At 48.8% G+C, this 25,703-nt stretch overlaps 1 protein-coding gene across 9 annotated transcripts in view; it reads right to left on the reverse strand.

The window, feature by feature from the left end:
- LOC138452992 (zinc finger protein 383-like) overlaps window positions 1–25,703 on the reverse strand; it is a 700,934-nt gene that overhangs the window by 506,283 nt on the left and 168,948 nt on the right. For all 9 annotated transcript variants that reach the window (XM_069605389.1, XM_069605385.1, XM_069605380.1 and 6 more), the window contains exon 3: window positions 19,794–19,920. In XM_069605389.1, coding sequence (XP_069461490.1) covers window positions 19,794–19,920 — 127 coding nt within the window. The remainder of the gene's footprint in view (window positions 1–19,793; window positions 19,921–25,703) is intronic.

The raw sequence follows: 25,703 nt of genomic DNA on the forward strand, positions 1-25,703 counted from the left end.
GAGGTTGGCGAACTGCAGCGCCCAACGACTTTGCGGCAACTTTGGAGGTCTGCAACCTCTCAAGACTCTCGTCAGCCTTGCTGCCAAAAAGTTGGTCACCAGGGCTTGCACATCAGGAGCAAAACCCGACCAAACCTGCGTATCACGGTGCTCGCCGCCATGGACCGGCTGACGCAATCAACCATGTCCAGACCCGATTGAACGGATTCACACATTGCATCCTTGCCATCCTGCACGATAGCAAGGAAACTATCCCGTTCCTCCCCTTCGGGAATATGATCAGCCGCTAGAGAAATACAGTTCCAAAGAGTGTGCGTGAAACGAGACAAGGCACAAACGGAGTTGGCAGCCTGAAGCGCCATACCCCCAGAAGAAAATACCTTCTTCGCCCAGCCGTCAAAACGTTTGTCGTCCCTATCAGGAGGGGTGGTAGGGTACGACGCCTGCTTTGCGGGGGCCGTAGCTGCCAGCACCACCAAACTTTCCAGAGTAGGGTGCGTGGTCAAGTAGCAGGGGTCGCCACTGGCTGGGCAATATTTCTTCGGCAAGGGCTTGCTCACTGCCGGGACACTCTCCGGAGAAGTCCAAGCAGCAGCCACCCTTCTCAGCAAGGTCATATGGAATGGCAGCACCAGGTCAGTTGGTGGACCATGGTCCAGGATATCAGTCAGGTCATCCTGCTGAAAATCCCCAGGGGGGGGGTGGGGGGAGTCAGACCACCCCAGGTAATCTGTGACCCTCAACATCAGGCACCGATAAGGAGTCGGCATGCGTGCCAGGCTCAGGCCTACCAAATGTGGTGTCGAGCCCACTGGCGTCATGCAATGACTGGCACAGGTCCTCAAGCTGGCTATGACCAGAAACAATGTCATCAGGGATCTCTGCAGGATCCACACCTTCCTCAGACCCCTCATCCACCTCAGAAATATAATCCAGAGGCTGGAAAGAGGGAACCGAAAAATGAACAAAGACATGTTTTGCCTTAGCCAGAGCCTTTCTAGGGGGTTCCCCCCTACCACAAGGCATCCCCGACAAAGCCGCCTCGAAAGGCGTTGATGGAATCGGCGTCGAGCGCGGCACCGACAGCGTCGACACAGGACTCGAGGGCGCAGCCCCGAGCGTGTCTCTCGACAGCCTGGGTGCCGATCGCGTTGATTACTTCCTCGGAGGCGGGGCCATCGACGACCTCAGCACCGCCGCCGTCGATGTCTTCCTTGAAGACATCACAGGTTCTCGCGGTCTCGAGGGCGTCGAGGACCGGGACCTGGAACGGGCATAATAATAATAATAATTTGGCATTTATATAGCGCTACGAACCCTCAGGTATCTGAGCGCTGCTTATTATTACCCACGGTGTGTGGTGCTCATTTATCGACCTCGGAAGGATGAAAGGCTGAGTTTGGCCCTGCCGGGATTCAAACCTGCGTTAGCAGGCTCTGCACAGATGTCAAAGCGAGCGCTCTACTCGCTGTGCCACTTGACTGTCTAGAGCGACCATCCTTGTCCGACCCGGTGGTCGCGATGACTGCTCGAGCCCGAAGGCGTATGAGGGCTGTCTCTAGCACGGCCACGACCGGCGCCCTCAGACAGCGCGGACGGACGGGAGCCCTGCAATTGAAAAATCGCCAACATCTCCTTTCGGAAGGAATCCCATTCCTCAGGAGTGGAATGCTTGTTGGGACAAGCAACCCGCCGACAGGCGGAGTCCTCGGAAGAGGACGGGGAAGGCGACCTGTGACGCCCCTTTCTGGAGTGCCTCGAAGAGGCAGAGGAATGGCGGGACCGACTCCCAGACCGAGAACCCCCAGACTCACGACGATGCAGAGAGTCGCCCCTCGAATCGTCCGTTGAAAGATCAGTGGAACGCGACTTCTGGGGCTTGGCCACCTTACCGACCGACAGCTTCTTCTTACGCTCCCGCAAGGCCTTCGATGTGAGCGATTGGCAGTCGACACATTCGTCCGTATCATGGTCCTCCCTGAGGCACCAGAGGCAAGCGGCGTGCGTATCCGTCAGCGACATCTTGGACCCGCACACCAGACAACTTCTTAAACCCGGACCGCGGGGTGGAAGCCGAAGAAGACATAGCAATGAAGAAACAGGTTCGAAGAACCAAAAGAACAGGATTCAGTAGAATCGAGGTGCGCCGAGATCTCCGAAGCGAACATGTTCGTGGAAAAAACAGAACTGAGGCTACGGGCGTCGTGCGTCCTACTTATAACATCCGGTAACGTCGGATCGACGGAGGCCCTCGAGGATAGCGTATCGACGTAATCGACGCAGGTGCCGAAAGATTTTCCGAAGCAGCACAGCTGTGGTGATTACTGTCATAGATATGGAACACGTCGGAGGACCAAATCCCCTCGAAGTAGGGATATCAGTAGTAAAAGATGAGATCCAAGTTTCTGTGATGCAAAGAAAATGTAGATTGAATTGCAAAAGTAGGTCCAAGACAGAAGTAGATTTATTACAGAGTGATCTGGCATTCGATAGGCTCAGATCGATACAACTGGTATGGGAAGCAGAAAAGGATTGATACGATTTGAAAAATATGACAATGCATTACTTACCGTAAAAGCATTTCTGATGGTTGTATCTGCTTAGATTCACATGCTATGCATAGTCCGACATCCAGTGGTCACACTGCAGAGTATTGCATTTTGTTTTTCGTAGTCGAAAAGGGGATGTCGACAAGACGTATCTGTAACACTATCCCTATAGTGACGTGCAGTGTACCCACAATCCCTCACGCGTCGAGGTCCCTCTGTTTGTATTTGTTCTGCCCTGAGGGAGCCTTATAGATGTGAGCGAGTACAGAAAAGAGATGAAAAGATGTCTATGTTCCTTCCATCCGAGCGGGGAGGAAGGGTGGGCGCATGTGAATCTAAGCAGATGCAACCCTCGGTAAGTAATGCATTGTCTTCTGATGTTTGTTAATCTGCTTAGAATCACATGTTGTGCATAGACTAGCGAGCAGTACCCGGAGTTGGAGGTGGGTTGTGCGAAGGAACAGTAGAGAAAAGGTGTCTTAATACTGCTTGTCCCACCTGTGAATCAGATCTAGAGTGGGCATCTAGACAGTAGTGTTTTGTAAAGGTGTGTACAGAACTCCAGGTTGCCGCTTTGCAAATGGACTCAAGAGGGACATTTGCAATGAATGCTATGGAAGCCCCAGTGCCTCGAGTAGAGTGTGCTCTTGGCTTGAAGGGTAGTTCTCTCTTAGCAAGAGCGTAACAGAGGGTGATGCATTGTACGATCCATCTAGATATAGTGGATTTTGAAACTGCATCTCCTTCTCTTCCTGCTACCACCGAGACAAAAAACCGATTAGTCTTTCTCAGTGGTCTAGTTCTTTCCATATAAAACATAACAGCCCTACGCACATCCAGTGTATGCAGGCTTTTTTCTCCCATGTTTGAAGGGTTTTGAAGGAATGTTGGTAGTTCTATAGATTGGTTCACATGGAACTTAGAAATGAATTTAGGTGCAAACCTAGGGTGTGTGCGTAGAACCACCTTATCTTTGTGAACTGCTACAAAGGGGTCTAGAATAGATAGCGCTTGTAGTTCACTTGCTCTCCTGATGGAGGTGATAGCTATTAGAAAAGCAGTTTTAAGGGTGAGGTGCTTAAGCGTTGCTCTGTGCATGGGTTCGAAGGGTGAGCCCATGAGCCTGGTTAGTACCACATTTAGGTCCCATCCGGGAGCTGGGTTAGCTATGGGAGGGTGTATTCTTTTAACTCCTTCCATGAAAGCCTTAATAACTGGGACTTTCCACCACGACACTTTAAGTTGAGAAGTGGTGAATGCGGAAAGTGCAGCCAAATGAACCTTAATAGAATTAAACACTAATCCTGAGTCTAGTAGGTGAGTCAGGTAGAGAACAATTTGTGTGGGAGAGCAGTTAACCGGGTTGATGCTCTTATTTCTACACCATATGACGAATCTCTTCCACTTGCTAGAAGAACAGTGACAAGTGTTAGGCTTTCTAGCTTCCTTGAGAATGTCCATGCATCTCTGCGGGAGTTGTAAATGACCAAATTCTATTATCTCAGGAGCCATGCTGCTAAGTTCATGTTCTGTGGGCATGGGTGTAGTGTCTTGCCCTTGTCCTGTGACAGCATGTTGTACGGGCAGGGTAGACAGACATCTCCATCAGGTGAGCGAACCATGGTTGCCGGGCCCACATGGGGGCCACTAGTATCATGGTGACTGGTTCCCGGTGCACTATCTTGTTGAGAAGGGGATTTGGGGGGGGAGGGGTTGGGGGGGAAGCGTAAACAAATTTCCCTCACCATGGTATCGATAGACCGTTCCCCATGGATTGGTTCTGGGGGTACATGGAGGCGTAATCTTGGCATTGGGAGTTCTCCAGAGTTGCGCAGATCTATTTCTGGGAATCCCCATTGTGTGAAGACGTCAAAAACGATGTCTTCTTGTAACCGCCATTCGTACTCTGCGGGTAGAGGGAAGTCTCTGCTGAGTTCGTCTGCTAGCAGATTCAGTTCCCCTGGTACATGTTGTGACAACAGGAACATGTGTTTGAGACCCCACTTCCAGATGTTCTGGAACAGCTTGGACAGTCCTGGAGAGTGAGTGCCCCCTTGCTTGTTCAGATAGTACATAGCTGTGGTGCTGTCTGTGAGAACCATCACTGTCTTCCCTTGCAGGTGTGCCTAAAAAGCCTTCAGTGCTTTAAAGACCGCTAACAGTTCCAGCAAGTTTATGTGTTTGGATGGTATGCTCGGAGTCCAAACTCCGTGTGCAGTCTGATGGGATAGGTGAGCCCCCCATCCTGTGAGGGATGCCTGTGGTTAGAGTGGCCTCCACTGCAGGGGTGGCGAATGGTTTCACTATGACAAGGTTTTCCTTCGACCACCACCGTAGCGAGAGAAGCAAGGCCTGCGAGACCACCACTAGATCGTCCCATTGTCCGCTGGCCTGACACCACTGGCTGTTGAGCCACTCTTGGATTGGACGCATGCGCAGTCGCGCGTGAGGTACCAAATATATACAGAACGCATTGCATTGCGCACCGTCACCTCTCGAGCGGCCACATATTGAGGGATCTGAAACAGCATATTTTGGACCCTCTCGTTGGAGGGGAAGACGAGGCGTCCTTCGTTCGAAATTAGAGCCCCTAGGAATTGTTTGATTTGGCTGGGCTCTATGCTGGACTTCTTCTCGTTGATGGAGAAGCCCAGTTGGAACAAAAGGGAAGCATGTCTCATAAGAATCCCCTGTTATGAGCCAATCGTCGTGGTAAGGGTATACTGGGATGGACAACCTGCGCAGGTGGGCCGCTGCCACTACTTTCGTGAATACCCTTGGCGCTGACGCTATGCCCAAGGGTAGCACTCTGAACTGGTAGTGTTTGCCCTCTACCATGAACCCGAGGTATTTTCTGTACGCTGGCAACATTAAAATATGAAAGGATACATCTTTCATGTCCAGTGTTGTCATGTAATCCCCTTGCGATAACAGGGGGATTACTTCCTGTAATGTCACCATACGAAATTTTTGAGGTTTTACAAATTTGTTCGCTGGGCGCAGATGTAGTACAGGGCGCATGGTTAAATCCTTTTTGGGTACAAGGAAGTACACTGAATAAATACCTTCCGTTACCTGTGATAGAGGCACAACCTCTATAGCTCCTTTTTCTAGTAGCTGGTCCACTTCTTGAAGAGCGATGGCGAGGTGTTCTGGTGACAGGCGTCGTCCCCTTGGGGGTCTGTACGTTAGGGAGCGGTTGAATTCTATACAGTAGCCACGGGCTACGGTTGATAGTACCCAGCGGTCTGATGTTATTCCCTCCCATGCTGGAAGAAAGGATGTTAGCCGGCCCCCGACCGGCGATGCATGGGAGGGGACCCGAATCTTCGGGTCATTTGGTGTTGGTTGCTTGGGAACCTCTAGGGGTGGAACCCCGACCTCTTCCCTTGCCACAACGCAGTCCTCTGTGGGTGTATTGTCCACTGGTTCCTTGATTCGAGGACCAGTTGCCTGTAGAGTACTGCTGCTGTTGATGATGATGATGATGATGTTGGCGTTGGCCTTGAAAAAAGCATCTGTTTCCATAACCTCGCTTGTTGGGAGGCCTTGAAATCTGATCTAGGGTCTTAATGGTGTCAAATTCCTTTTTTGCAGTCTCTAGTGCGTCATCCACCACCTTCCCAAAGAGGTTGGCATCTTCCATTGGTTTGTTAATGAGAGATGCTTGTGTTTCGGGTTTAAACCCCGAATTACGTAGCCAGATATGACGTTTGAGGAGGATTCCTTGGACTAGGGAACGGCCAGCCGTTTCTGCAGCATCTTGAGTATTCTTAATGATGCTCTGGTTGACTAAGGTTCCCTCAGTAACCGTGGCCAGAAGCCGGGTTTTGCGGGGATTCTGGTACCTCCTCATTGTCTTAGCCGAGTTTGCTCCATTGGGCATCGGCATAACTCGCCAGCAAGGAGTTGTTGGCAATTCTAGTGGAAAAGGCAGCCGAGGCTGTAATCCTTTTACCTAGGGCATCCAGCATTTTACCTTCTTTATTTGGTGGGGCCTCGCTGGTTGATAGCGGGACCCCAGCCCTTTTTCTTGTATTTGTTACTACTAGGGAGTCCGGTACTGAGTGGCCCCCGATGTATAACGGGACCGATGGAGAAGGACAATTTTTCTATCATTGGGTTGACCCCTCTGACCAATGCGGGTGTAGATAGCGAAGGAATGATTTGTCTCTTTAGTGAGGCAAGGTGGGGAATGGTTTGACAGAGGGGGTTTCTCCTTGATAATCTTTTCCACAAAGTCTATGTCAGGAGAAATTTCCCCAGTCTCGATTTCGAAATGCACTGCTGCTTTGCGTAGTAGTGCATTAAAAAGGTAGGTTGCTCATCTATAGGTGACGTATTCCTGATTGGTGAGTCTTGGGGGGGGGGGCAGGTTTAGGGCGTCAGGGTCTGTAGACGCTGATGGGGACTGCCAGGGCTGTGAAGCACCTTCTTCTGGATCTTCTTCAAAACCCCCACATCACCCATGTCTGGGTCATCATCGAAACCTTCCTGGTCTATGTTTTGTTCTTGTTCGTTAGTTAAGAACTCCTCATCTTCATGAAAGTGGGAGTCCTCTTCAGTGAGGTCATACAACTCTAGATCCCCGTGTGGGGGGTTAAACAGCCTAGGGTATTTAGCCCTAGGATCCTCCCGAGGCCCCCCTCTTGGTCTTTTGGGTGTGGGCAGGTATTGGGTATACATAAAATTCTCCATTTTGTCCATGCAAAATTGGAGTCTCTCCAAGGTCCCTTGTGGTAGCCCAGAGCGATCTGGGGGGGAAAAGGGAAGGCTTTCGGCCTGTAAACGCTTTGACCTATCTCATAACGTCGAGGATAAGCTCCCATCGCCTTCTGAAAAGCCTTCTAGTAGGCTAGGAGTCCCTTTCGACCGAGGGGGCGGTTCCTGCCTTCCTTCCATCCATCCCTTTCGGCGTTTCCCTGGCCTTGCGAGCGGTATTCGGCGTCTCTTTCGCCGTCCGTCTGACTATCGGTGGAAACAATACGCACCAGGCTCTCGACGACTAAATGGTCTGTCGAGGGTTCCTCTGGCCTCGACGTTACAGGTGTCGCGTCCTCTACGCCGACGGACGCTCGCTGACGGGGCACAGCGTCTGGCGGTTTGGTGATGGCGCCCTTATATCTGGGGGTAGCCCAGTCGCTGGTCGCGGTTGCGAGGGGGGCTTTGGACCCTTACGGTCCGTGGAGGCCGCCAGTAGGACCTGTGTCTTCGTTGGCGCTAATGCTTTCTTCGTCTTCGACGAGGAAGAGCTGTGGGCCATGTGCTCATGCGAGTGCTTGTGTGCATCTGTGTCGCCGGGGTGTTCATCCCCCTAAGCAGGGCGTGAGCCGAGCTTGTCGGGGCCGGGGACAGACGAGTAGCGTGACCGCTCCCTAGAGAGGTGTACAACCTCCGATGCGGAGGTCGGGTTATCACTTTCCTCGCCACTTTCGGCGGCGGGTGAGGAATCGGACCTAGACATGGCATAGGCTGCCCACCTCTTGACCCTGCGGTCCTTTAAAGTCTTAGGCTTAAGAAGCTTACAGGCCACACAACCGTCTTCTTTGTGGTCGAGGGGCAAGCAGCGGTTGCACCGTTTGTGCTAGTCTTTCCAGGTGAATTTGCCCTTGCAGCATGGGTAAAACCTAAAGGGTGTCCTCTCCATAGCTGAGGGAACGGACAGACGTGATAACAACCCTGAAGGAAAAGGTGGGGAAAGAGAAAGGCATTCTTAAAGAGATAGCAAGAAATGTCCCACGACCCCACTCTCCCTACTGTTTGAGGCTGCCGAGGCCAGACCATGTGTTCGGCAACACCGAATGGTCTCCTCTGTCGAAGGCACAGCCGTCGAAGATCTTGTCAGCGGAGAACAGCTTTGTCGAAGGAGGAACCTAACGTTAAAGAACGACCAAAGGTCGAGTGAATATCTAATAACGACCAAATGGTCGAGTGAATATTTGCAATGTCTCTCGAGGAGCTCCGCGTAAAGGCGATCAATATCTGGGCGGAAAAAAACAATCTGAGGGACCTCGACGCGTGAGGGATTGTGGGTACACTGCACGTCACTATAGGGATAGTGTTACAGACACGCCTTGTCGACGTCCCCTTTTCGACTACGAAAAACAAAATGCAATACTCTGCAGTGACCACTGGATGTCGGACTATGCACAGCATGTGATTCTAAGCAGATTAACAAATCAGAACTATGAATTTGCCACTCATGTTCTGCGGGTAGCTGTAGACTTCTGCTTAGAGTGTCTGCTAGTGAATTGTGTTCCCATGGAACGTGCTGTGACACTAGGTAAATGTTTCATTTGAGAGATCACTTGCAAGTCTTTGGGGCTAACCTGGACAGACTTAAAGAGGGTCCCACCAAGTTTGTTGAGAAAGAACATAGCAGTGGTACTGTCTGCGAATATTAGAACTGTCTGCCCCTACTAAATGTTGGTGGAATGCTTGGAGGGCTTTGAGGACTTCTAGTAGTTCTAGTAGGTTAATGTGTATTTTTGCTGTTGTCTGTGTCCAAATGCCGTGTGCAGTGTGATGAAGGTAATGTGCTCCCCACCCTGAGAGTGAGGAGACATAGTGGCCTGCACTGGTGGGTTGCAAAAAGGTTTCCCATTTAACCTGTTCTCTTTGGTCCACCAGCGTAGAGCCTGTATTAAGGTTTGCGAAACAACCACTAAAATCATCCCAGACTGCTTGCCTGAGACCATTGTTTCGCTAGCCATTCTTGCACCGGGCACATGCACAGCCGCACGTGTGTACCAGATAAATGCAAGAAGCCATCATCCCACGCAGATGCATTGGCTTTGCGTACCGCTATCTGAGGACTGACTACATAGTGAGATACCTGGAACAGCATGATTTGTACTCTCTCATTTGAGGGGGGAAAATGTTGTGTTTTTATAATTGCTCTCAGGAATGTTTTAACCTGACTCAGGACGAGACTTGACTTTCTCTGTGATTGAGAACCCCAGTTCGAACATCACTGATAGTTGCCTGGGTGTTTTTGCAAATTTGTGGCATTTCCCCTGTTATGAGCCAGTCGTCGAGATACGGGTACACTGGGATGGATTCCCTTGGAAGGTGTGCTGCGACTGCTGCTAGTACTTCAGTGAACCCCCTTGGTGCTGATGAAATGCCAACGGGGAGTACCGTGAATTGGTAGTGTATGTTTGCTTTTTGGAAGCTGAGGTATTTTCTGTGCACTGACAACATTGAAATATGAAAGTATGCATCTTTCATGTCCAATGTTGCCATGTAATTCCCCTGTTTTAAGAGCGGAATTGCCTCCTGTAGTGTTGCATGTAAAACCTTTCTGGTTTAACATATGTGTTGGCTGGACGCAGGCCTAACACATGGCGCATAGTTAAATTTTACTTTGGCATAAGGTAGTGCAGTGAATAGATACTCTTGTTTACTTGGTGAGCTGGAACCAGCTCTATTGCGCCTTTCTGAAGAAGGTACTTGATTCTTCTAGCAGTATCTTCTTATGTTGTGGTGACATTTTACAGTGTTTGAGGATGATCCTGGGGTTTTTCTAAAAACTCAGAGTTCCCCCGCCATTGTCGATAACCCCCACTGATCGGATGCGATCCCATCCCATGCATGGCTGAATTGACCAATGTGACTTCCGACTGGTGTTGCATGGGAGCAAACCTGTGCTGGGATGTCATTGTTTCGAGGGAGAGGAGCATGTAGCAGTGAAGGCTCTACCTCCAGCCCTTCTACAGCCCTTTTAAAAATTGGATTGGTAAGGGGTGGATTGAACCTGTGAATAACACCAGGAAGACTATTTTTCCTGACTAACCCATTGAATGTGGGTATCCTTGCCTGCGAAAGGAGCGGCATGTATTAAACACTCCCTGTTTTATAAAAGGGCTGTTGATGGTCTGACCCAATAACTAAGGTTTCATGATCCTCTTTTGCAGTCTTAAGTGCATCATCGACTGCTTTACCAAACAGACCGTTGGGTTCAACTGGCATGTTCAACAGATCAGCCTGTATTTACAATTTGCAACCTGATTGACGCAGCTATGCATGGCGTTTTAGAAGGGTTACTTCAGCTATAATGTGCCCAGCCCGGTCTGCTGTGTCCAAGTTATTTTTTAAGGTGCGGCTGGCAACTGGTTTACCCTCGCAGGCTGACTTTAATATTTGCGATTTTAACGGTGTGGGAACAGTGTCCTAGATATGACAATTGTAAATTGCTAGTATAGGGTTTTGTTGTTAGCAATGCATGTTTGGAGCGCTGCCGATGTTGCCACCTTTCTGCCCATTGTATAAATGTACTTTCTTTGCCCAGGTTGCCTCTGCGGATGCGAATAGGGTGCCTGTCCTTTTCCATGTGGTCGTTACCACAAAGTTGTCTGGTTTTAACTGTCCTCTAATGTAGAGGGGATCAGTTGGAGCAGGTTTTAAAAGAAAAATCAATCCTAGGATTAACGTCTCTGGTTAATGTATGAGTTGAGTAAAGACAGTTGGATTCGCCTTTGTACAGATTGGAGCAAGGGACTGAATTGTGTTGCTGCTCTTTCATCTCCCAAATGTCTACAAAATCTTTATCTTGTAGCGTTTCTTGGGTATCAATTATCAAATGTTGGTCTGATTTAGCAGTTTATTGTACCGAATTGGCTGGTCTTTGTCATCTGGAAATGGTAATATGTATATGTCTGGGTCATCATAAAATTGGTCCTGGGTGTATTGGTCATCCTGCGAGTACTGATCGCAATGCTGTGTGCGGGTCGATGACGTAAAGAGCATCCGAAGTGTCTTGACTATGACTAGGTATAGGCTGAGCTGAGGAAGTACTTGGTGTTTAACCTTGTTAGCAGGTGGTTCCACACTACCCTGTGGGTGGAAGAACTTTTCTGGGTGTCTGTCCATGACACAAGTTTCATGATCTTCTAAAATGTCTCTGTAGTCCACTCAGTGGATTTTGGAAATGGGCTTGACCCCGACGGAGAGGGCTTTGGGCAAGAGGCATGTTTCTCCTGACGCAAAGCCTCTGTTAAAGATGTTTTGGAGGGTGTGTAAGGTTTCTCCTGTGACGTAGCATCTATGGGGTTCGGAATAACTACAGATTCTGATGTTTTTGGTTTAAGAAGCATCATTGGAGGGCGTTTTAACCTTAATTTCGCAATTTTTGACATACCGGAAACTTTCGTTGAGTTTAATTTTTGCCGTTTCAGATTCTGCAAACAAATGAAAGAGCAATTTTTTAAGAGCAGTCAGTAATGGGCTTACTCAGCATCTGTTTGGAAATTATGTCTTGCAGTGATCGAGACTGAGGAACCTGAGGACAATGGACGCTTGGTAGAAAGGGTTTTCTCCTCTTTCCACACCACATAGCTGTGTTTCTCCTATCCCCCCCCCTACCACAACTACGTGATCGGCGTATTGCTCGCGCTTCTGTGTTTAGTGCAATGATGGATGTGGGTGCTTTTGTCATGGGTGTAGTCTCCGTCACAGGGCCGCCATCTCCTTACTGGAGGCAGAGACTAGCATGTGGTAACCCACAGATCCCCGATAGTCTTTGGCGTCACCATGTGCGCTGTAGCGGCCTTGATCGTCGTCTGACTCTTTGGAGCCTGCTACATTGGACGCTTCGGCCTGCATGGCATGCAGGCGGTTCTTCAATGTTTTTGTTTTGAAGAGCTTACACGACTTAGTGTTTTTCTGCGTGGTCTCTAGGAAGACAATGATTGAACACACAGTGCGTGTCCTTCCAGGGATATTTGCGGTTGCAGGACGCGAAAAATTTAAATGGAGTATTTTCCATTTCTGATGTCAAAGGCAGCTTAACGATTAATGGAAAGTGGTGTAAAGGTAAAAGGCATACTCTAGGTACAAGAGTAAATGACTGCCCTCCTGCTCCCTACTGTGGGAGCCCAGAGCCTGGTGAGATCCTAGTGTGGGCCTGGTGTAGGTCCAAGTCAACGTTCGTCAAGAGTCGAGGATCTCCCATCGAAGATGGTAACTGGAGCTGTCCATCAAATGTCGCAGAAGGATGGTCGTTGAAGTGATGGGCGCACAAATATCAGAATGGACATTATAACTGTATAACTTTATAATAATAATGCTGTTAGCCAGGAACCTCTGCAACACTCGAGTGACTATGACGATGGAAACAATCTGAGGGACATCTAAGCATGAAGGACCATGGGTAAAATGAACACCACAAAAGGGATAGTATTACAATTACAAACATGGTCAGTCGACGTCCCTTTATGAATTTCGAAAACAAGTCATGCAATACTCTGCGACTACCACTAGTTATCGGCCTTTGCATAGCGTGTGATTCTAAAAACCACAAGCCTCAGAATATGAATATATATATATATATATATATATATATATATATATATATATATATATATATATATATATATATATATATATATATATATATATATATATATATATATATATATATATATATATATGATACATTACTGACCTTAATCGTATTTGATGCTTGTATCTGCTTAGATTCACATGCTGTGCATAGGCCGACATCTAGTGGACGCTGCAGAGTATTAGTTTGTTTTTCGAAACTCGAAAAAGGGCGTCGACACAGGGCATGCCAGTAATACTATCCCTAGTGTGACGTCCACTGTACCCATGATCCCTCACGCGTCTAGGACCCTCAGATTGTATTTTTTCTGACAAGAGGTAGCATGAAGAGTAGCGCGAGTACAGATAATCCAAGCAGATAGATAGAAAGGTAAGACTACAAGCATCCATGCGCCTTCTCTCAGAGGGGAGGAAGGGTGGGTCGCATGTGAATCTAAGCAGATACAAGCATCAGAAATACGATTATGGTGAGTAATATATCCCTTCTGAGGCTTGTGGAATCTTCTTAGATCACATACTGTGCATAGATTAGCGAGCAGTACCTGAGGAGGTGGGATATGAGAAGGGTCATGAGCAAATAAATGTCTTAGAACCACTTGTGTATCTGCCTTGGAATGAGTGTCAATGCAGTAGTGCTGAGTAAAAGTGTGAATAGAGCTCCAAGTAGCTGCTTTGCAAATGGTGTCAAGAGGAACTTTTGCAATGAAAGCCAGTGTGGCCCCAATGCCTCTTGTAGAGTGGGCCCTAGGCGTGAAAGGCAAGGTTCTTTCAGAAAGTGAGTAACACGGCTGGATACAGTTAATAATCCACTTAGAGATGGCACCTTTAGAGATGCGATCCCCCCTCTCTGCCTGTAGCTACGGAGACAAACAGCTGATCTGTTTTCCTTAGCGGTCTGGTTTTGTTTACATAGTAGAGGACCGCCCTACGGACATCTAGTGTGTGTAGTTTCACCTCAGCCGAGCTTTGTGGGTCTTGGAAGAAAGCCGGAAGCTCGATGGACTGGTTCACGTGGAATTTGGAAATAAACTTAGGTGAGAACCTAGGGTGTGTGCGTAAAACCAGTTTATCTTTATTGACAGTAAAGAAGGGATCTTGCACTGACAGAGCCTGAATTTCACCGACTCTTCTTATAGATGTAATTGCTACTAAGAAGGCCGTTTTGCAAGTCAGGTGTTTGAGACTGCTTTTGGGCATGGGCTCGAATGGGGGGCCCATGAGCTTAGATAGCACAACGTTAAGGTCCCATCCTGGTGGTGGGTTTGAAATAGGAGGGTGAAGTCTCTTTACTCCTTCCATGAAGGCTTTAACTACTGGTACTTTCCACCACGACACCTTGTTATGGGAAGTGGTGTATGCTGACAGGGCTGCCAGGTGTACCTTCAGTGAGTTAAAAACCAGTCCTGCATCCAGCAGCTGGAGCATGTATGTAACAATAGTGGAAGGAGTGCAATCAACTGGGTTGATTTGTTTATTCTGGCACCAGATAACAAATCTCTTCCATTTGTCAAAGTAGCAGTGCCTCGTGTTAGGTTTCCTAGATTCCTTTAGGATGTCCATACACCTCTGTGGTAAATCGAGATGTCCGAACTCTGACCTCAGGAGCCATGCTGCCAGGTTCATTGAGTTGAGGATGCACCGTTTGACCTTGGTGCTGGGACAGTAAGTTGTACCAGGCCGGAAGTTTGACGGGTTCGCACACCGCCAATCTGTGTAAGTGTGGGAACCACGGTTGTCTTGCCCACATGGGAGCAACTAGGACGAGTGTCATCGATTCTCTGTTCATCTTGCTGACCACCTTCCTGGTTAGAGGAGTTGGTGGAAAAGCGTACGCAAACATCCCTGACCAGTTCATCCACAGGGCGTTCCCCTGGGAGTCTGGTTGGGGGAACCTGGATGCAAATCCTGGGCATGGTTGTTTTCGCTTGTGGCGAATAGGTCTATAGTGGGGAAACCCCACTGAGAGAAGATATCTTCTACGACTTCTCTGTGTAGACACCATTCGTTTTCCTCTGGGAGGGGGTCTCTGCTCAGAGCATCCGCTAGGGAATTGAGATCCCCTGGAACATGTTGCGATGAAAGGAAGATGTTCCGTCTGAGTGCCCATATCCAGATTTTCTGGGCAAGCTTGGACAGATTTGGCGACCGAGTCCCTCCTTGCTTGTTCAGGTAGAACATGGCTGTAGTGCTGTCCGTCCGGATTTGCACTGACAGATTTAACAGGTAGGGATCGAACGCTTGAAGTGCTCTGAATACTGCCAGAAGCTCTAACAGGTTGATGTGATTCTTGGCCACTGAGTGCGACCAGAGACCCCGAGCTGTGTGGTGGAGATGGTGAGCTCCCCACCCTGTCAGGCATGCATCGGTTGTGACTACCGCCTGTATCTCGGGATCGTAAAAGGGTTTCCCCTTGGACAGATTCTCTCTTGTCCACCAGTGAAGGCTTTGTACAAGTGTTGGCGAAACAACCACTAGATCGTCCCACTGAACACTTGCCTGAGACCACTGTTTCGCCAACCATTCCTGCATGGGACGCATGCGCAGGCACGCGTGGGGGACCAGGTAAATACATGACGCCATCATGCCCAGCAAACGCATTGCTTTGCGTACCGTTATCTGGCGACCGGACTGATATTGCGGAATTTGCAGCAGTATATTCCGAATTCTTTCCTCGGAAGGAAAGGTCAACCCCTCTTGAGTATCTAGGATAGCTCCTAGGAACTGTTTGGATGTGCTTGGCACCAGACATGACTTTCTCGTTTATTGAGAAGCCCAATTCGAAGAGGAGGTCGATTGTCCTTTGAATGTTTGCTCTGCAAATTACTGGGGTCTCCCCCGTGATGAGCCAGTCGTCCAGGTAAGGGTACACCCGGATTGCCTCCCTGCGTAGGTGTGCTGCCGCCACCGCCAGTACCTTGGTGAATACCCTTGGAGCCGAAGCTATCCCGAAGGGCAGTACCTTGAACTGGTAGTGCCGACTGTCCACCTTGAAGCGCAAGTACTTTCTGTGCGCTGGGAACATGGAAATATGAAAATAGGCATCTTGCATGTCCAATGTTGCCATGTAATCCCCCCTTTTTTTTTTTTTAGGAGGGGGATTACCTCCTGGCGAGTAGTAATGCGTAACTTTTAGGGCTTGACATACTTGTTTGCAGGCCGCAAGTCCAATACTGGGCGCATTGTAAGATCTTTTTTTGGCACAAGGAAGTAAGTTGAATAAATACCCTTGTTTACCTGGTGTCCCGGGACGAGTTCTATCGCGTCCTTTGCTAGCAGATTGACAATCTCCTCGAGGAGGATCTTCTGGTGGTCCAGAGAATGTATTTTTTGTTGTGGAGGATGGTTTCGGGGACGCTCTAACAGTTCTATGCAGTACCCTGTGGATACTGTGGACAGCACCCATCTGTCTGATGTGATCCCTTCCCAAGCTTGGGTGAAGTTGGAAATGCGTCCCCCTACTGGGGTTGCATGAGAAGGGACCCTGAACGGAGCGTCACTGTTTTGGTGGAGGCGTGCCGCCTCCTCTGCTGGGGCTGCCACTACCTTTTCCACGTCCTCTTTTATTACCCCTGCCGTAACCCTGGGTAGACTGTTGGTTATTATTGCTCCACGGTGTACCCTGCACCTGGGAATAGTTCGATCTCTCTGGGAATTTTGGCCGCGTGGGCGAGGAGAATTTCCTTTCCCTCTGAGATAAGGGGGTTTATTGGTTAGTTTGCCTAGGGATTTGAGTGTTTCATACTCGTCCTTGGCATTTTTCAGCACGTCCTCGACCGCCTTACCAAACAGATCCGGCTCCACCGGTTTATCTAACAATGATGCTTGGGTTTCAGCCTTGAATCCAGACTGCGGTAACCAAGCGTGTCTCTTGATAACAGTTTCTTCTGCTATCAATCTGCCGGCATTATCCGCGGCATCAAAGGTTGCTTTTAAAATGCAACCGGACACGGCTCTTCCCTCTGCAGAAACTTGTGCCAACTGGCTCTTTAAGAGTTCTGGGGCGGAGTCTATGAGTGCCGCGACTTCTTCCCACTGATGGCAGTTGTAGCTGGCCAACAGGGTGGTGGAGTTGGCAATCCTTGCCTGGTAGGCGGAAGTGGAGGCTACTTTCCTGCCCAAACCATACAGTTTCTTGCTCTCCTTGTCAGGAGGAGCTTCGGACGATAACAAGGGTGTTCCAGCCCTCTTACGGGGATTGTAACAACCAGGGAGTCGGCTTCAGATGCCCCCTTATATACAGTGGGTCTGATTGGGCTGCCCTGAAAAGTTTCTCAATCCTGGGGTTCACTGCCCTGGTGAGGTTCGGATTTACGAGTGAAGGCTCTATTCTTCTCGGAATAGACTTCAGGATAGGGATGGCCTAAGCAACAGGCCTCCTTTCTCCCATTAACTCCTCAGCAAAGTCCCTCTCCTCTTGAGCACCCTGGGTGTCAATGTGGAAATGTTCAGCTGCTCGAGACAGAACTTCATTTAGGAGAGGTTGGTTGTCGACAGGGGAGTCGGCAACCGGGGGTTCCTTCTCTAACGGGGAATCTACTCTGTAGGTTTCCGGGTCGTCCTCATCCTCTTCTTGGTCCTCATCATCCCCATAGTAGCCCGTACCAGTTTGTTCTTCCAACATGCCCAAATCTGGATCCTCACAAAAGGATGTCTCTCCTTGATACTGAGAGTAGGGCTGTACATAGAAGGTGTCCGAAGACCGTGTTGGTGTTTCAAACCGGGACTTTTTACTTGGAGGTATAGGATCCTTAGAGCCTGAGGGTGCTGACCCATCGGGAGTATAAGAGAGAAAGTGTTCAGGGTTTTTAGCGTAAAAATGTGCCAATGATGACATCCTTGACATGACCCTATCTATGTCATCACTAGACCATTCTCTAGAACTGGGAATGACTCTTTCTGGAAGTTTCTCTGACTTATCCTGACTAGACTTGGTGGTCTGAGCAGGGGTCTTTGTGATAGCAGAAGACTTGGACTTGTCTGTCTATGAGGAGTGGAGTGTTTTAAAGGTGTGGAAGTAGGCAGAGGCTGCTTCCTTTGCTGTTTTTCCCACCTCCCCATGAGTGGAAGAGTGTTTTCCCCGTTTTTTCGCCCCTTTGGAGCCTTTCGACGCCTGGCGTCTAGGTTCGGGGGTAGTGTCCCTATCCTTCGAGTGTGGAGGTAGGGGGTCGGGGGCTGCCGTAACGCGGTCTGCGGGCGCCGACTCCTGGAGTGCGGTCTGGGGATGGAAGTCGGCTTCGTCCTCCGACGATCGAACTTCCGTTACCTTGGGGAGCGAGGCACTCTTGGCAACAGTGGATGATTGCCTGCAGTCATGCAGCGATCTTCATCGAGAACTCGAGAACGCCCAGAGGACGCCGATTCGGATCGTTCTCTACGTGCCTCTTTCCGAGAACTCGACGTGCACGTCGAGTCCCGGTTGGACTTCATGTGTTTTGTGGAAGTGCTGTGGGAAGCGCTTGTGTCGCTGGGGGTCTTCCAAATAGCCGCCCTGCCGGACGACCTTCCGAGGTTGGGGACTTGCGCTCGGCTGTCTTTCGCCGCCATAATGCCCTCGCTGTCCGAAAGCACGGCGTTGCTACCATCGTTGAAGGCGCCCTCCGCTGTCATGGCCTCGATGCCTGGCGTGGTGGGCCCAACGCTTGATCGAACGGTCCTTAAGTGATTTGGGTTTAAACATACTACACGCTCTGCAGTTCGCCTCAGGGTGGTCCCTCGGCAAGCAGATTGCACGTGGCGTGCCTGTCGACCCAGGGGTACTTGCGGGTGCACTTGGGGCAGAATTGGAAAGGGGTACCCTCCATACGCACCTTGTGGCAGCGGGCTTGTAAGTGTAGGAATATATAAGAATGTACCTATATACCAAAAGAGTGTAGAGTATGTCCACCCCCCACTCTCCCTAATTGCAGGGCCGAGGCCAGCGGCCTTCCAAGGCCCAGGCCGAGGCCAGAAGCCTTCCGAGGCCCAGGCCGAGGCCAGAAGCCTTCCGAGGCCCAAATCCGTCGTGCAGCTGTCGACGGTCGAATTCTTCTCCGGGCCGGCGTCGAGTGTGGAAGTTCTGTGACTCGACGTTGGGGTGGAGAAATGGGTAAATTTAACAATATTTAGCAAAAGTATGGCTAAGGCCAGGGAACTCCGCAAAGTGCTTCAACAATCTGAGGGTCCTAGACGGGTGAGGGATCATGGGTACAGTGGACGTCACACTAGGGATAGTATTACTGGCACACCCTGTGTCGACGCCCTTTTTTCGAGTTTCGAAAAACAAACTGTAATACTCCGCAGCTTCCACTAGATGTCGGCCTATGCACAGCATGTGATCTAAGCAGATTCCACAAGCCTCAGAAATATATACACATATATAAGCTAGGTGTTGCATGAATTAGATGTGCTAAGACTGTCCCTATTGCAAGTTCCTTTTTAACGCTTGAGTTGAAAGATCTTAGACACCTAACAAAATGAAACGGCTTTGAGTAAGATATGTTGGCTGTACCTGGGTGTATCGCACTCCACTTGGTATATGATAGGACCATCTAGACTGGGCTTTGCCTAGGAAAACTTACTGTCCCCACCTGCATAAGAAAACACCATCTGGGCATACAAATTAGCACCTAGGCACGAGGCCTAATTTGTAAAGACTAATCGCTATAGAAGTCTGAGATGACAGTAACTGGCCATATCACAGCAGCAGTGCCCTTAAGCCATCATGGATCTCACTCTAGCATAACCAGTCGGCAAACTACTACCTGTATAAGTAACCTTCTGTTACTCTATTAACATTACAGTAAGTTATTGTGATTGCATCCTCTGATGCCATTGGGGTGAAATGATGTTATTACTGTTCTCCCCTCCCCCAAGGTGGGTGTGAACGGACGTCCCTGATGAAGGCACCAGAAGAATAATTCTTACCCAGAGAGATAAGGGCCCCATGGATTTCCTTCATCACGCTCCGGTATAATTCCTTCTCCCACTCTTCTAGTCTGCCCCATTCCTCCTCCGAGAAGTAGGCAGCAACGTCATTGAAAGCAATGGACACCTAGACAAAAAGCACAGTTGTAGGTTTATCAATACTACCAGAACCCTTACCTAAAAAGTCATACTCAAAGGGCTACAGGTCAAAGAAGCTATGGTCTGCTTAAAAAGATACAGCGTGAAAACGATTATTTGTTAGATGCCAACACAACACTCGGTAATACAAAGAGCATTTCAATCTAATGGCTGAATCTGGTCTGTGAAGGAGGGGCTCTTCCATGACAGTTGGGGGGAGTTTTCCCCAAAGTGCTCTGGAAGGTAGTACAAAACTATCATAATGGTTTGTAGATACCCAACTCTTAGTATCAGTCTGTACTACTCATGGAACCTTGGTAGAGTGGCAGAGCAGTCGGGCGTATCATAAGGACGATATGAGCTGTAGGCAAGTACACTGAACCTAGTTAATAATGCACATCAAAGGCCACTGCTTAGTTTGCAGTTGCTTGCGGTTACCATTGTTAAAGCTTTTGACAGTAATGACAGTTCCATCTTATCGTTAAAAACGCACACGCCCGAATCTTGGCAGAAACATGGTAAAGACATTTACTCTGCATACAAATATAAAATAGTGGCTTTTGGGAAGGAAAATAGTTGGTTGGTGTTATACTAGCAAGACTTAAAATTCTAGAGACAGTTTCTTCGCACAGCAAGTATGTTAAGGTCCAAAACGCAACCTTGGCTAAAGGCAGTAGTCTTGACAAGAAGCAGAACAAAAAAAAGCCCTGTGGATATTTTCTTGTCTATGATGTTAAAGGACTCGCTAAAGGGACACAAGCACCGCATTGGTTCGGAGGTAAGAGGTAGTTGCCTCTTACCTCTACGTGCACTCCAATGCTCTGAAGCGACTTTTCAGATCAAGGTAATCAATACCTTTCTCCCCCCCCCCCGATTTACCTTAGGTTTGAAGTAAAGATCGTGGCTGGATTCCTCTTGATGTGGCAGCGCTGAACTCGACCTCTGGATTCCTTGGTCTTTTTCGAAAGGCAGGACAACGGATGGGATATCTCAGCAGCCGTGTTGAGGGAGGACCTCTGATACAGCTTTCACCATCTTCTCGGGTTACTCTCTTGGTGCTGTGGAAAAGGTGCCAAAACCGCAAAGTATGTGATTCGCCCCGACAATCTTTTTCGGGTTCATGCACTCTGCTGAGGGGACTTGGACGGGTCGAGTTGTGTCTCTGTGGGTTCACCTGAAGCTCAAAGACTTGGACGGATACAGCCTTTCCAAGAGGATGCACTGCAATTGGGTCAGAGGTCTCCTGGTATTGGGGTTCCGCACCTCTGGAGAGGCACAGCACCTCGAGAGATGGCTCTGATTGAAGTTAGTCTTAGGACTGGTTATTCTGACCAGAAAAGGGAAGGAGTTGTCCTCTACAGAGTTCCTGTCGCTCAGAAAACTGGGTCAGAACAGCAGTGGTCGCTCACTGTGTTGCAAAGGGTCTGCAGGCGTCTCTGGTAATCTTCGGTTATTTGTTTCCAGAAGTCGACTTGCCTTTCACCTCAGGGACCTCACCTTTTATACAGTTTTCAAAACACCGCAATCTCATAAAGGGGCGAGTGGCTGTCCAATCAGGACAGCCAGACCCCCAGTCGGAGCTAGTTCCATTCAGCCACTCAGGCAGACAAGGCAGGGGAGTGAAAACCTCCACCCCCACTCCCTGCCTGCCCAGACACACTGGAGCCTAGACAGGGACACCCTAGGGTTCTCGCCAAAAGCAACACACTCACCCAGGCCTCCTCCTCCCATGACGGTAGAAGGGCTGACCAAGAACAACCACGCTAGAAATGGTGAAAAAAAAAGAAAGGAGCCACCAAGTTAGGACTTGGGTGACCCTATTGTGCAAAACCCGGCTATGGACACAGACTGCTGTATAAAATTCCCACAATAGTTAGTAGAACACATCCACTGCCACCAGCCATAACTAGAAGGTTGTCTATGTGATAGGAAAATCACTAGACCAGAGAGAAAGGGGCTACTGCCAATCTCTCAGACTATAAAGTTTTAGGAGAGATACTAAAATATCTCCATTCTTAGAACTGGAGTTACTCTAGTATACAGAAAAGAATCTCCCAGCAGCACTGCCCATAAGGAGCAGTGTGCTGCAAAGGTAAAGTGCAGATGCCTTAAAAGAGATATGGAGGAAAGTAGACTCCATTGCAAAAATTAAACACTGAACAGTTCCAAAAGGTAGCGCCCATAAGAATAAATTAGCAAAACAGGCTTCACTCATTCAGGATTTAAAGAAAAAGGTCAAAAAGTCCAGCAAAAAGTGCTGGGGGTCTCATTAAGAGAAGGGGTGAATCATAAAAATGATGAATCGCCCCGACAATGACATTCACCACCACACTTATTTTTTTATCATCAGAATATCCTTGTCCAAAGTGAAGTGCAGCATGTGCAAAACATGACAACCGGCGAGGGAGCCTGTGAAGCTGAGCTGGGAAAGCGCATACTATTAGAGTCCAGAGCACCAGGTGTAGCATAATTCCACTTTTTTCACCAAATTTTGCCTAACCTTTTGTTCCTGTGCCTTTTGCACATGTTCCCCTAACAAGTTTTCTTTTTTTTTACCATTACTTGCGAATTAAACTCTACCTTCCCTTATTTCAGAAGGATAGTGTTTGTCATCAGCGATGAGGATTATGTGGTGACTCGCCACCATGATCAGCAATAACTGAGAAAGCAATCCTGGAAACTTCAAACACACAAAGGTCTCATTTATTTAGCATTCACCTCTTGCTTTCGTTGGTGGAGAAATTCAACCTTATACATAAATCCATGAACTTTCGATTTTGAATGACTGCATGGATAAGAGCAGCAGATTTATTATAGGAAAGATCTCCAATTGGGGCACTTAGTGCTGTTGATGAACGTTAGGACCCAAACCTTGAAAACCTATATGTTTATTCCCACTTGTCTGTTCACTGTCAAGAATCTCTGGGCACGCTCTGGATTTGGGGTCACAGGGTCCCCAGAGACAGAAGACTCCCTAGTCCACAATACAGCAGATTTTATCCAGTGCAGCATTAGTATCTAAGAGGTGAGCACCTACAAAGTCCATGCACAACTCCAAGACCTAGGCCCCCTTTCTCCCTCTCTCCAAACACCCATCGTCTCTTCTGACTGAAACCAGTAACAGCCACTCATCAGTCCATGCTGGGCCGGTCATTGGGCGTAACAAGCACGTGAGCAAGTTGTCCAAATACAGATAGACATGACTCCCTGAAGCTTGAGGAAAGCTGCTAGTACAGCCATCATCTTTGTAAAGACTAAGCGCCAAGCTCAACCCAAACTGGAGGACTCTGTCCCGAAGGTGGTTGCCCCCTACCTATAAATGAAGATATTTGAGGAATTGGGGCCATACTGGTATATGCCGGTATGCATCTTGAAGATCTACCATGCAGGGCCAATCGTCCATCAGAAGGCGGGGCAGATTTGCATGGACGTGATCACCTTGAATCTTTCTTAGGCAATGTGAATATTGAAATCTGACGGGTCCCAAATAGTGTGCAGGCCAGCCTGGTTGGATCAGCACTTAAAATGCAGTAATAGAAACCCATGCCGTCTTCCGCCGGAAGGACTCGTTCTACTGCCCACAGGTCCAGAAGCTTCTGAACTTTGATGGCGAGAGAGGAGAACCCTGTCTGCTGTAGAGGACGACGGGATGAAGGGATTGATGGAAGGGGGAAAGCGGAAACCAAAACAGGCCACTGACAGAACACACAGGTTTTTTTCAGATTGTCTGCAAAGCCTCCAGGTGCAAGGAGATACGACTCCTACACCCCCCCTCCCAACCCCACACCGAATTAGCATGGGACCATTGGAAACCATAATTTGGTATTTTCTTATTGGCAGAGGGGGCTCTGAATCCAGTGTTTAAGGCCATGGAGTGGGAGAAAAACTGGCCACTCTGTCTTTGCTGCTTTAGTCAAGGACTGCTTGGGCAATGGTCTGGCTGGCGCTTTTGCAATCCTGAAACCCCCGGAACACTGGACGGATCTCGAGCGGAAATCAGACTTTCGGGGATACGATCTAATGGCTGGAGGCTTTAGGAAGGACAGACAGCGATTTGGCTGTTAAGGTGCTAGCCTTGGTTTTTGCCAACTCATCTGTAGAAAAGTTCTTCACCCTCAAGGAAGAGCAGGACTTTCTCCTGGACCTCCTTTGAGAACTTGGTTGCGTGAAGCCATGCCTGGCAGGTGATATCAGCGCCAATCAGAAAGCTGCATGGTGATGAGCGGCTCCCTCTAGAAGGTCCTGGGCCAGAACTCTGGCATCAGACAAGCCGGTCTTTAAGTTTTCAAGTCTGTCCTGTGGGATAGGAGAGCTCTTTCCATAATTTTAGATTAGCTGCAACATGAACCGCCTCTGTATTTGCCTGATGCAGCTGAAGCGCTGAATTAGTTCTCATTCAGAAACATCTCAGAAAAGGAAGTCACTGATCACCTCCACCACATGAAACCCTCCACCTGTAAAGGAGACATCTGCCCACCTTCTGTCATCAAGGAGTGCACAGGCTCTCTTACACCTATCATCACTGCATTTATCAACGCCTCCTTCTCCACAGGAATTGTACCACAGAGCCTAAAAGAAGCTTGGGTCCGCCCTCTCATAAAGAAACCCTACCCTGATCCCACATGCCCCAACAACAACCGCCCCATCACCACAGTCCCTTTCCTCAAAATTCTTGCCAAAGCTGCCCACTTCCAAATCCAACACTACCTGGAATCCAACACTATCCTGGGCAATAGACAATCAGGCTTCCGCAAAGGTCATGGCACAGAAACCGCCCTATTGGATCTCAAAACCCAAATTAGCAACATTATGGAGAAGGGCAAAGCAGCCCTTGTACTTCTAGATCTCTCGGCCGCGTTTGATCTTGTTGATCACAACATCCTGACTTCCCACCTCTCCAACGCAGCCCACTTCTCCAACGCAGCCCACTTCTCCAACGCAGCACCTTCCTGGATAACCTCCTTCCTACAAGGTAGGAGCGATGAAGGTCTACTCTGACCAAGCCAACGCAGCACCTGACACTATTCACTGCGGAGTACCCCAAGGATCATGCACTGCCCCCACCCTCTACAACCTATTTACTAAACCTCTATTTGACTTACTGAACTCGCTCGTCATAACCTACACAAACTATGCCACCGACACAATTACTGCTCCCCCTCTCTGGTGACTACGACCAAAACGCAACTGCCCGCCTCCAAATCTACTCCATCATCCAAACCTGGATGGTAATCAATGGTCTATGTCTTAACAGGGACAAAACCAAAATTATACTCCTTGGCCCCAAAGAATTCTTGCCTAAACTTAACAAAAAGTATGACAGTTTCACTATCGACAACAATATCCCCATCTCCACCTCCGTAAAACTCAACCCTCTCCATGACACGACAGGTCAGCGCCATTGCCTCAGGTTCGGCCCACACCACCAAACTCATAAATGCCATTAAGCCTTTCCTAACCCGCCTTAACTGCCTATCCATCGCCCATGCAACTATCAGAGCCAAGCTGGACTACTGCAATGCCATCCTGGCAGGCACTTCTGCCAAAAATCTCAACAGGCTCCAAATAGTGCAGAACAATGCGCTACGTGCAGCTTTCAGCATTCCCAAAAGAACTCGCATCACTCAAGCCAGGCGAGATGCTCATTGGTTACCTGTTAAGGATTGGTCAGCTTCAAAATCCTAACCATAAAGCACAAATGCCCGAGTCACTCAGCACCATCCTATCCAATTGAAACCATCAACAGAGACATTTCTACCCGTCCTAAAAGAA

This window comes from Ambystoma mexicanum, chromosome 4p, assembly GCF_040938575.1.
Source record: "Ambystoma mexicanum isolate Mex_15411 chromosome 4p, UKY_AmexF1_1, whole genome shotgun sequence".
Lineage (NCBI taxonomy): Eukaryota > Metazoa > Chordata > Amphibia > Caudata > Ambystomatidae > Ambystoma > Ambystoma mexicanum.